At 46.6% G+C, this 12407-nt stretch overlaps 1 protein-coding gene across 1 annotated transcript in view; it reads right to left on the reverse strand.

Annotated features, from left to right (window-relative positions):
* LOC104631627 (uncharacterized) overlaps window positions 1-12407 on the reverse strand; it is a 31909-nt gene that overhangs the window by 5206 nt on the left and 14296 nt on the right. Inside the window, exons 3-7 of the mRNA XM_075758489.1 lie at window positions 8221-8382; window positions 5500-5686; window positions 4332-4486; window positions 3056-3082; window positions 1418-1536 (exon numbers count right to left, since the gene is read on the reverse strand). Coding sequence (XP_075614604.1) covers window positions 1418-1536; window positions 3056-3082; window positions 4332-4486; window positions 5500-5686; window positions 8221-8382 — 650 coding nt within the window. The remainder of the gene's footprint in view (window positions 1-1417; window positions 1537-3055; window positions 3083-4331; window positions 4487-5499; window positions 5687-8220; window positions 8383-12407) is intronic.

Genomic DNA, 12407 nt, shown 5'->3' on the forward strand with positions numbered 1-12407 from the left:
TAAAAAAAAAAAAATCATCCATTTGGCATCTTGTTGTACAGCATTTCTATGACAGTAGTAGTTGTCCAGTACACATGTGAAAGTGGCAGAAACTATTTCTGTTAGGAGCTATTGAGCTGGCCCTTCATTGGAAGTACATCGATTTCGCCAGCTGCGGACCTAGCGTGCCGCTCTCCCGCACCGGCAGTGTCCTCAGGGCTGCAGAGAAAGCGCTCCGAGGGGGAGGTTACAGAGAGGGGACTTTGCTGAAGCCCAAATAAAGTCCTGGTTCTATTCAGGTTTAGAGGGAAGGTTCACAAGAACTTGTATTTTTTCCCCAGCTGGTTCACCATCTATTTTAGGTGGAACTGTTTGATCTCTTTCTGCTTTGTGTTTCTTTCAGTTTCCCAAACAATAGGAGGAAGCTTGCCTGTTACGTGTGCTTGGGCCCCAACCAAGTTTTTCCCAGCTGGAAAGATCACTCCACGAACTACAGAGGGGTTTTTTTACAGCTGTAATTACAAGATTCCCAGTTCCCTTATGCATTTTTAAGGTAGGTACAGGCGGTCTAAGGGGAACAATGGGACATTCCTGAGTGCTTAAACAACTGCTGTTTCCCCACCATCACCGTCTCTAAAAGCCGAGGAGGGCTTAAGCACATTTGAGCTGTTCCGCTCAAGGTTACTGAGACCTCAGCTGAAAAAACACAGGGAGACACCCAGCTCCGTAATGCTCCTCCTTTGGTGAGTAACATACCCAGGGTCTTCCTGTTACCCAGTTATATACACAAATACCCCCAATTCACCAGACCGGCTGGGAGGACTTGGCAAGTGCACAGGGAATATCTGTGCAAGGGTTAGCTGGCAGCCCTGTCATCACCTCAGGTAGACATACACTGCACAGTATAGCTCAGACAGAGGCCATGCTGTAACTAGCCTGGTAGTCAAACTTGCCCAAGGGGCCAGGACAGATCTTTTCATAGAAATGAGACCTCATGCTTGACCCAAATGTTTATCCACAGCAACAAACAGGACCCACCCGTGAGCACACACTCAGCAAACTGCATCTCCCTTTCTTCTGATAGGAAACCTTCCAGCTGATTCCAACTGTCCCACCCTGTCACAGATGCAATATGGGTTACTGTTCCACTGCAGGAAAGATGCGAAGATAGGTGGAGGAGAGCATTAACCTTGACTGTAATGCTTAGAAGGGAGCAGAAACACAGATAATTAGGCTACAGAATGGCTCTGACTGATTGTGAACATCCCCTTGCCCTGTTGGGGGTGAGCACCTTATTTTGGGGACCATGTTTCCATTCCTCTCACACAGGTAACATTATCCAGTTGGGATCTTGGAGCACCTGGGCACTAAGGAAGAAGTAAATCTCTCACCATCTCCTCCCAACACTAAGTGAAAATCTCCCACAGCTCTGCCTTACCTGTACAACTGTGGGCAGGACCTCTTCAGAGCAGCAGAGGACAGCCCCAGCTTGTTCTGGTTTCTCAGCCGTGTCTTCCTCATAAGATCTCTCATTCTCCCCCAAGCATGGCTCTCACCCTAGGGAGCAAAAACAAACCACAGCTTGAAGGATCAGAGGTGAGTTGCTGGCAGACCTCATCTGGCCAGCGTGATATTTTGGGGTACTCCAGGGTGGTGGGAAGAGGGGGAAGCTTCTTTAGTTTGGACAGATAGGAGTCAGGTCCTACAAACGAATTTTTAACACCCTGCAATGATGCCTGGTGGCCAGCCTGTACATGTGTAGGACACAATGAGACAGGATGGATCAACTGTCAGTAATGCCATCCTTTTTGTAGTTTGTTTGGTAACATTCCCGTGCCTAGGACCCTGCTGTTCTTTCTGACTTAATGTTTTAGAGAGTGAGGGCACTTCACTGGTAAGTGCTGAGTAGCTGCCTAAAGGCACGTTTTACCTTATTGTTATACTGTACTAAAGGAAAAGAAAAGATCAGCTTGGTTTCCTACCTACTAGCATGCACCCAGGGGGCTTTACAACAAAAACAACCCAAAAAAGCAGCTTGACTCCCTTCTCCTTTCTATTAGGCCAGGTGCATTGTTATCAGCCCTTTTCAAGGTGGTGAATTTTGTGGACCATGAATTAGAAGAGATCAAGCCTTTGTTTCCCTGTCACGTCTACAAGCCACAGCTATTGGGCACTTACATTTGAAATGCTAATAGAGATTATCAGGAGGTCAGGGAGTCTCATGAGGCCCTCCCTGATGTTTGCTCTCTCAGGGCTGAGCCCATCTGGACTCATGAACTGAAAAGACATGATGCATCAAAAACATTCATGCTTTTTTGCTACGCTGTTTTAAATTTCCTAAAGTAATGGCTGGAAAACCTTGGGAACAGAACAAATTAGATCATGCCCTGGGACTAGCGTAGTGAGGAGAAACAATTCCAGTTTCAGTGAAGTTCTCAGAACCGTTGTTGGGGCATTGTTCTGCCCTGTCCCAAGGTGCCTTCCCACTGTGCCACCAGCAGAGCCATTGCTCCAGGAGTTGTGGCCACCTTGGGCACACAACCTGGCGACTGCCCAGCCGCACGCACCAGCCCAGGCAGAGCCTATTGCAGTAATTCTTCCTGGCGCTCTGCTAAGTTTTCAGTTCGACACTTCAGATGAGGTCATGGGCTCAGCTGAAAACTGCAACACCAGTTTCTGTGCTGTTGAGTTAATTGCCCATAAGTGAGACTGTTTACTCATGGAAATATCAAACCTTTGTGTTTACTTCTAGGATTAATGTGTGCTGTGGAAGGGTTTTGGAAGCCTCAGCAGTTAGTCCCTCATTGCGCTGGTGTTGTCCCAGAAAAGCAAGTGCTGCTAATACCACAGAAAGCCTGAGCATTTGCCTGTTGCTGAAGGCTAGCTAGCTGTTGTCTGCAGTGGGAGTGGGGGAATAACAGACCCCAATAAGTCACTATATGTGCGTGTCTGCTACTTTGATAGTAAACTTCAGGGGTCAGTAAACCTCTTTTGTTCATGTATAATGCTGTGAACTACAAGGCTTCGTCCATAACGCAGGTACAAGCTAAATAGATTCTACAAAGGCAGTACGTACCGAGATGTTCCTGCTGACGTCCAGACCCTAAAAACAAAAGGTAAATAAATTAATAAATAACAAGACAGTGAGACCTTCCGTCAGTGCTGAGAACAGACTGGGCTCTGCTCTCAGGTCTGCCCTGGAGTCCACCTATAGCCTTGGTCAAGTCCTTTTATCTCTTTACAATTTAGTCCCTTAGGCATGTGATAATCCCTTCTTTCCTCCTCCACCTCTCACCTCTCTTTTGTATTTAGACTGCCAGTTCATGTGTATAGCAGCACCTAGTAGCCTGGCGACTAGTGTAGCAGGATTCCCATACAGTACCTGCACTGGAGAAGGAAATGAGGCATTTCATGCTCAAGGTACAAAATACAATTCTAAGTGACAATACTAAGGTGCGGTGTGACAAGAGAGCACAAGTATTCAGTTTAAAGAGTGTGGATCTTGATTCTGTAGGCCTGTGAAGTCATCAAGGCTTCCAGTGTGTTTAAAATAATGTTCATACTCCAGAACTTGGCTGGACACAAGCCAGAGCACCGAGCACCTTTCAGGATTCAGCCTTGATTTGGTTTCTGAAGTTCAACGAAATGTTTGCAACCTATTTGCAAATTTGGGGTGGAAATTTCATGAGAAGGTCTTTCCCATGAGAGACCTACTCCTTCCTCTTTCCTGTCAGACTGGGAATACTCTGATTAGAGCCTTTGCCCTGGCATTTCAGCACTTCTGATCCCCACCGGAACCTGAAAGTGCTGAGGCGGCCACAAACAATGGGAAAGAAAGGGAGAGGAAAAGCATTCGTCCTGGCTCCCTTGGACTTCAGCGACACATTTTCCCTGAAACACACTTTGGGGACTGGAGCTAATTATACTCATATGCTGCCAGTCTGGTAATAAGTGCTGCCAGCTGAGGATTGACTCACTAATTTTTATATGCGGTAGCAAATGTGTGCTTGGTTTAATCTCTCTAGCAGCAGTAGCGAAGATACTTATGACAAAGTTCATGTGTTATCTGAAGTTAGCAAGGGCTAAAGCCCATGCCGCTGCCTGCAGTGCTCCTCTCTCCTGCACCAGCGCTGTTTGTGCCTTTCTTGGCACAAAGACACAGCCATTATCTTCATTTAAGGCTGGGAGCAGAGAGGCACAGAGCACCCTGGCCCTCAGCACCCCAGCCCTGTTCAGTAGCAGACAGGGTTGGCTTGTTCTGCTGGCACCCCGCTCTGATCTGCCTGAACAGAATTTCTCCCTGCTTCTCCCACAGGTCCCACTCAGAGTCTGGCTCCAAGCTTATCACTCACCTTTCTTACTGCCGGGTCCTTTGACGGAAAAGCCTGTCCCTCAGCCATGCTACCAGCTTCTCTGAATTCATTCTCCTTGTTGTTCCTATTGTTGGACGACTTCCTGAGCCCCACCATCGGCTGGCTGTTTCCTGAATCCAGGTATCTCTCACTTCCTGCAATGAAATTCAAGGACTTGCTCACATTTCTCAGCCCGTGTCCTTCTAGGACGGCCTCTGGGCAGTGCTTCCAGCAAGCTGCAACCCCAGATGGAACGAGAACCCTAAGGACTTAATGATGGGATGAGACCCCATGTGTCTTCATGCCACACTGCAGTGGAAATTAGGTAAATGTTCCAATAAAGTGTCTGACCACAGCAGGACTTTCTAATGGCTTCCTCATGGTCTTATTTTCCTTCCAGGCCTGCTCTGAAACTGCCAGGAAAGAGCATTTCGGAGCCTCAGCACTAGAGATCCCAAAGGCCATTTACACCCTGACTCAGCCCTGCCAGGAGGTGCGTTGATGTTCTGCGTCTCACCAGGTATTAGAGGCAGAATGAAGTCCAAGGTTTGAAATAAACTGATCAGGCTTGCTTAGTGGGCTGGTTCACATCTAACATTGGATCCAGACTTTTCAGCTGGCTTTATCATCAGTAGACTGAGCCCAGTCTTTCTCAGCTTTCTGGAAAAGTTGGTATCTGGATCCAAGCTTTGCAGCTGGGGCTTGTTTCCACTTGGTCTATAGAATAAGTCATCATCCAGGAATGTGTTCTGTGCCTCCTTGAAAGGGTAGGAGACTAACAACAGGCATAAGGCTTTCCATCTTAGATCAAATTCTACCTTGGCTGGGGAGATTTTAAAGCCATGTGGAGGGGCTCCACTAATGGACCCATTCAGGCACGCTAAGTTTCCAAAAGAGAGACCCATTTTATAATGCATTTGTCCTAATCTTTGCAGCCACAGCTGCAGTGCAAGAAGTCCTGTTTCACACGTGAGGCAGCAAGTGTTAAAATCCTAGCTATAGACAAAGCATTTTAAAATGCATCTTTTAGCTGGAAAGCTAAGGTTTAGTTCCACTAACACCTTGCTCTGTTCCCATCTGTCTTTCCCAGGGAAAAGGAGCTTGCTGGTCAGCTTATTTCACCAGCTGGTGGCAAGCAGGAGGGCAGGTTAGAAGTATTTGAACTCACCTTTGCAGCTGTTCAGCTTTTCAGTGTTCGCTCCTATTTCTGGGATGATGGAAAGATCAGAAGGGTTTCCAGTCTGAACCAAGAGACTGTGAGGTCTGCTCCTCCCAGCAAAAAACGACTTCGTGTCTTGGTACGAGTTGAGGAAAATGCTGGTAGCTCCACAGGAACAATGCTGCAGAAGATACTCCTACACCAGACAAGAAGAAATTATGCAGAGTCTCAGGCCGCGACAGCCCAAAGTGACCGGGCAGTGCGATGGTACAGGCAAATTGGAATCATCCCAGCCCAGGGATGCCCAGCCTTGTCCTGAGACCTATCAGAACCCAGACAAATTATTTAATTCTCTAAAAGGCTGAGGAGCCTGGAGTTGGTAATGTAAATTTTTCATGGGTTCATTGGTGTTTGACTTGAATTGCCTGATACTCAGCATCTTTTCGGTTTCTTTCTCAGAAGGAATTGAATACAAGTTTCTAAACACAGAGCTGCTCAGCTAAGGGATTTGTGTAAATAAACAGATCCGTTATAATAGTGACTCGCATTTTAAGATAATGCTATTTGGTTTGGAAAGTGCACAGACAATAGTATCTTGTATTTTTATTGATGGGATGCCATAGTTTGCTTGCAGTGAATCTGACTGGTGAGATCCCTGTCGTACTTTGGCTGGTGTACTTTTGCTGTAGCTGGTGTGGTGGGCTGGGAGATCTACCTTGCACAGCCAAGTTGCACAAGAGTTTAGTAGGGCAGAAAGCAAGGAGAGCTTTATCCAGCTGAAGTGGAAAGGGAACCAGGACAGGCCAACACCAGTTTAGCAGCTCTGGAGACCTCCAAGCAATTGACAGTTTTAACATAACATCTCACCTGTATATGTTGCCTTGGGGGGGTGAGGGGGGGAGTGTGTGCTTTGAAATTTTGATGCAAGATGCTACTTTTGGCCCAGGGCACTAAAGATTTCCTTGTAAAGCAAAGTGTGTGGAGTAACCATGTTCCCTTTGTGTCCCAGGATCAAAATGTCATCAGGCTCTGTGGTGATGGCTGATGTCTGTCAGCTCTCAAGAACAGCATTGGGGGCACTGGCCATCTACCATCCGCACAATCAGCTCTTAGTACCACACTAACCCATCTCTGCTCTGGGGATTGTGTCTTCCCTAGCCAGGTCTGGGGCATGGAAACCTTTCCATGCTCATAGTCTGTGTGGAGAGTGAACATGGTTTGGAAAGTAGCCTTAGGACACCCTCCAAAATGTGATGTGGACAGCAACCTCCACATCTCATGGCAAATGGGGATAGTAGTGCTCCTCTTCTACACAGAGGGGCTGTGACTCTGAAGAAAGAAATGACAGAGAGCTGCTCAGATATAGGAGATGCAGGCACCACAAAGATACCCAAGAGATCACCCAGTTTTGTAGACTACATTGCAAGTCCTGAATGTTACATCTGGGAGTCCAACTCCCACTGAACAGTATGGGACAAATGTGGCTGAGAAGGCACTGCTGAGAGATCTTGGAAAATACCAAAAAGATCAAAGTTTCAAATATTTAAATGAAAACACGGTGCCTTTCATTTCAGTGGGAGCTTGGAGGAGGGAGCCACCAGATGAGGATTTGACCCTGAATTTGCAGCTTGGAAGAGTTACTTTGAGCAATGACTCACAGTTGTAAAGCTTCAGGAAATGTGTTAACAATTCCCAGGCTCTATGTAGGAGGCTGCATTCTTCTGAGCGTGAGAGATGGGTACATGGAAATGACGGGCTCTGCTGCTCTGCAACCTGACTCACAACTTGGCTTTGGCTCTGAGGACGAGTCAGTCACCTACTGCAGATCCAGTCCCAGCAGGTGGGAGAGCAGCACCAGGGGAGGAATGACGCTGTCGGGAGAATAAAAGACTCGCCACAGCATGGCTGGGATGAAATAGCTGGGTGTGACAAACTCCTTCTGTTCCTTTGGGGGGGTGATAAAATAAATAGAAAGGGAGGAGAGGTGTGATGGCCAGAGAAAAAGAACTGAGAAGCAGAGGTGGAGTAGAGCTACACAAAACATGCAGGGGCTAAAAAATCCTGTTTAGGAGGATGCTGAAATGATTTGCAAATTTCAGTCAAATTTCCCAGCTAGCTCTGGCTGATTAAAAAAAAAAAAAAAAGACAAATGGGAACACTGACATGTTTCATGTTAGACATTCTTCATTTGGCAGCTCAGATGCACAAGAAGGGAAAGAGAGCATGGAGTTGGATAGTGGTATCACCGCTTGTCTTTTCCATTGTGTCTGTTTTGTGGGAAATTCTGGGATTTTGATGGTTTGAAACAAGAAGGAAAAGAAAGAGCTTTTAATTCAAAACACAATTCCTAAGAAGGTCCATGGAAATGTTTTGTTTTGATGACATTGATGAGGGAGATGTGTTCTTGGGAAGTTTTCAACTGTAGAGAAGCAAAAGCTACTGACTCTGAGCTGACCATTCCATGAGAGGGACCCTTTTTAACTTAACAGAAGCAAGCACATGGTAGCTATGACATCTGGGAAAAAAAATTGAACAAGAACAGAAACTCAAGCCCACTCTAAGGGAAGCTGAGCCCACCATGGTGGGTGAGGGGTCCCTGAAGACCAGAGCACCCAGCCCAGCTGGGCGTGGGGCCAAGTTAACTAGCATCTTCCCTCTGACAGACTTGGAACTTTCCATCTGGGCCTAGAATATATAATTTAATGGAAGATGCTTATGGTGTCTCCTTACCTCTCTTATCTGGCTCATCTTCTGCTCTTTCTGCAAGCTGCACACTTGCTTTTGGAGACGCAGGTTGTGCTCCTGCAGCTGCCCAATCTTCTCAATCAGTTGGCAAATGTGTTCCAGGTATCCCAGACCAGATCCCAGGGCTTTGCTGTTACCTTGGTTCACCTGCAATGACAATACAGCTTGGACAACAGAGTAACAGCAGAGCAATCTTCACTAGCAGTTGGGAGCCTAGAATGCTCCTCACAGTCCTGCAGGCTGTAGTAAAGACACTCAGGTTTTCTCTTGCAAGAGGGGCTTTGGTTATAGCCAGACCTGACTTACAGCATTGCTTGCTCACAGCTCTTTTCTGGATTACCCAGCAAGATGCTCCATCAGAGGGACTTTTGTGATTGACCACAGGCTGACACAGAGAAAAACCTTGTGTTGGCCTGTTTCTAGTTCCACCTCCCAGGCTAATTTTTGTCTTTTACTGGCCACAGCACCCTTACAAACATAGTCCTGCTGTATGGTATAGATGGCTGGTGTTAGTATGGCTGATCTAGCCCGTAGCCCTCAGTACAAGTCACATTTATGTCTACTGAGGCTGAGCTTGGCTCCTACCCAAAGGCATGTACATATCTGCAGGTTGCAGTGATTTACTGCTTTGTGACCAACTTGGGGGTACGTTTTGTCTGCCTTTGGCAACCCATAACCATTACGGCACTGCTGAACTTGGACCCTCGTCACTGGTGGGCCAGTGAGATGGATGTGTGTCTGAACCAAGCTGCCAAAGTGAAGGAACATCTTTCACTGATCTTTAGCAGATCCCAGCTTATGTCCCTGCTGCTACTTTCTCAGTCATTAAGAGATGCCTGAAGAAAGTCTGCAGGATCAAGCTTGCTGTCTGGCTACGGCAGGATCCTCTGTACCACTGCTCTCTCCCCACTCAGGACCTGCAGAGTCTCACTGCTGCTCAGCCAAGGGCAGTACTGGAGACAGACAGTGATCTTGTGGCAGAGGAAAGACAACGGTGCTTCCCGGCCACCTTCGCCATTTCTGGCCCCAGGACTTCCCCGTGCACAGCAAGTGTCCTCTCCTGTGCCACGAGCGGACTCTGCCGAACGTGCTGCTAACAAGTACATGCAGAGGCTCACTTCCACCTTGGCGCTGCCTGCTGATGTGCATGTGATATCAGTAAGTAAAATAAGCCTCAATCTTTACAAAAGCAGTGCTCTAAGTTTATCTTACTTCAAAAAATAAGTTTCCTTTACAAAAGCAGGAAGCTTACTCTGTCTCCTTTCCCACAACAATCTACATTTTTGGGGAAATGCCAGCCTTGGGACTCTTCCTGTCTTTTCATTATGTCAGAAAGCTCATGGTGTGTTAAAAAATAATCATTAGGATTTACTTCTTTTTAAACAAATGATGATACAATGTTATTTATAAACAGGTATTATTATGTCCAGATGCTTTTGTGTCTGAGGTTGGGACAGAGGTCACATGAAATCATATAAAAACTGTGAAGACTCCAAGCCAACTAGTCATTCACATTCATGATTTTTATTTTCCTCTCAGGCAGAGCCTGCAGAATCGGTGTCAAGACAAAGGTTACTCGGCCATAAAACTGAGTCCTTAGCATGTCTGTGCAGTGGGAAGGGGCGCAGCCCCAGGACCCACAGGGAGACCAAAGCCCATATGGTGCCTGCTGGGAAAAGCTTGAATCAAACACACTATAACCAATGTATCTGAAAGCAGCTAGGGATTTTGGGGTGCCCAGCTTCAGAAGCATGATTTTCAGAAAGTACACGAGTATCAGCTTCTGAAATCTGGGGGTTTTTAAGCTGTCCTGAAATGGGTAGTCAAAAGTTCCTCATTCTCCTTGTAAATGTAGGCTTTCTGCCACTCTGTACCATCTCTTTGCACATTTAACAACTCCCCTTTCCGCCCGTTTGCTGTTGCAGTGACCGATGGCATGTCTGTATTGCCCTGTGGAGACACCAAGCCAAATCCAACCCCTGTTATAGCTGTAGAAACGCAAGGGAAGACAACAAGGGACAGAGGAGCTCTTGGAAAAGAGGATAAAGTAAAACATTTGGCTGTAACCTCAGGACTAGGGAGAGAGCATGAAGCATTTGACTGTCACCTCTTTCAGACAGGGACCCTTTCTTTTTGTTCCATATTTGCATAACACTGTAAGGTCTTGCTTCGTGTTAGCAGCTGCTAGGTTTGTAGGGCAAAAAGGGCAGGAGTAGAGAAAGTGGCCCAGATTTCCAGTGCCTAGGGCTGAAGGCACTTGAAAGCAAAGGTGTGTTTTGGGCAGGCATGGAGGAAAATCTGGCTATTAGCAAAAGTTAGAGAGAACTTCCAACTCCTGAGAATACAGGTCCCCAGGGAAAAAAAAAAAAAAAAAAAGGGGGATTTACCTCTGTGGAGGACCTAAACCAGACTGAAGGTTGGACCCAGTATGCTGGAGGTATGCTGGAAGCCTCTGTTTCACAGCCATCCTTCAGAGGCTGCTCAGGGCAGGCAGTTTGGGCTATTTAATAGGAAATTAATTTGCATTTTATTGAAGTGATCCCAGCAAACACAAATGAGCAAAAGGGAAATCGGGCAGAGCCTGCAGTGTCCACCCATCCCTGCAGGGCCAGCCACCTCTGTGGTCAGCATGAAAGGGTAAAAGCTTTTAAAGGGGATGCTTCCCCTTGCTTGCCCTGCCACAAGGCCTGTTAGCATCAGGATGGTTCAGATATGGCTGGCTAAATTACACAGAAAAGTCGTGTAATTTAGCTGGTTGCCCCCAAAATGATTGCTCAGAGAAGGCCTCTTTAGGGACCCTTCCAGGACTTTCTTTTCCATAGACTGGAAATACCTAAACAGCCCTTGCTATCTTCTGGTCATGCCAAGTGCAGCGTAGAACCTGCTCTGTCACATTCTGGTCTAAATATTTTCCTCTCAGCACCTGTTGAGAGAGTTTTTGCTAGCAGTGAGGGTTAGCAACCATAGGAGAACTGCAAACATTTTCCAGGATGAGTCTCCTCCAGTCTTTGTTCTCCCACTTGAAGCTTTCTAAAACATTCAGCTAACAGGTCTGAAATTTTTTGCCATTTCCTACATGGGGATTGTCAAGTAGTATTGGAACAAATGCCACGTGCCCATTTTTGAGTTGATGAAACCTATGAAGAAGGAAAAACATCTCACCTATTTTTTTGAAGGTGAAGATGCACAGGATCAGACACAATTTATGAAGAAGATGGTTAAAGTTGCTCTAGGAAAGTAACAACATAATGTATAAATAGGTGCCAGATTTGCTTTCAGGTACATCAGACTGAAACAGACCCTCAGCTGGAAGAAAAGGAATCCCAGGCTCTCAGCTATGCTATGCTGAGTTACTCCCACTACAGTTTTGACCCTGCGGAGTTAAGGTGCACTACGCTGACTTCACACCTGCCTAACTAAAGAGAACTCTGCCCTTGTGAGTGCTCACCTAAGTTTTGGGGACAGGTTTTCAGTACATGTATCCCTGGTCAGCTGGCAATAAACCAGAGTTGTGCTGGTTCACAGATTTCTTAGAAAGCTTAAATTACAGAATCAGCATCTGCACTGGGAACTCTGGCTTATCTAGAGCCTGCCAGTCATTATTTTGACTGCTGTAAAATCACATTTTTCCTCTGAAGCCAAAGTTTGAAGTTCAGTGGGAGCTGCAAGGCAGACAGTTGTTTTGAAGCCTCTTGTCCAATTGAGGTATAATAAAAGATCTGCATTTTTTGCTCATCTAATCAGCACTTTGTCTTGCCTCATTTCAGCCATGATCTGTTACTTTGATGTGTGTGATGGGCTTTTCTTCAACATAAAACTGTCCTGGGCCGGAGCTGGCAGCACGAGCTGAAGCTGACGGGCAGGACTAGCTTGCAGGTGAAGCTGCTCTTCATTCAGACAAGAGCTCGCTAATGTTTCTTGCAGTGACTTAGGTTTCTGCGCTTCATGCAATGCTCTTCACTTTCTCTTGTGGATAGTTTTGAGTTATACCGTGCTCCATCCTCCAATAAATCCCTTACTGCCCACTCCTGCCGTGTTAGCATGGCCAGTACGGAGGCAGTACGGTCATTGCACCGACAGCCAAGGAATGTAATTACAAATCTCCCATCATGGGCTTGGAGCAACTTGTGACGCCACGGGCCGAGCTGGAAGCATTTGTCACTGGAAGCTGA

This window comes from Balearica regulorum, chromosome 7, assembly GCF_011004875.1.
Source record: "Balearica regulorum gibbericeps isolate bBalReg1 chromosome 7, bBalReg1.pri, whole genome shotgun sequence".
NCBI classification, from domain to species: Eukaryota; Metazoa; Chordata; class Aves; order Gruiformes; family Gruidae; genus Balearica; species Balearica regulorum.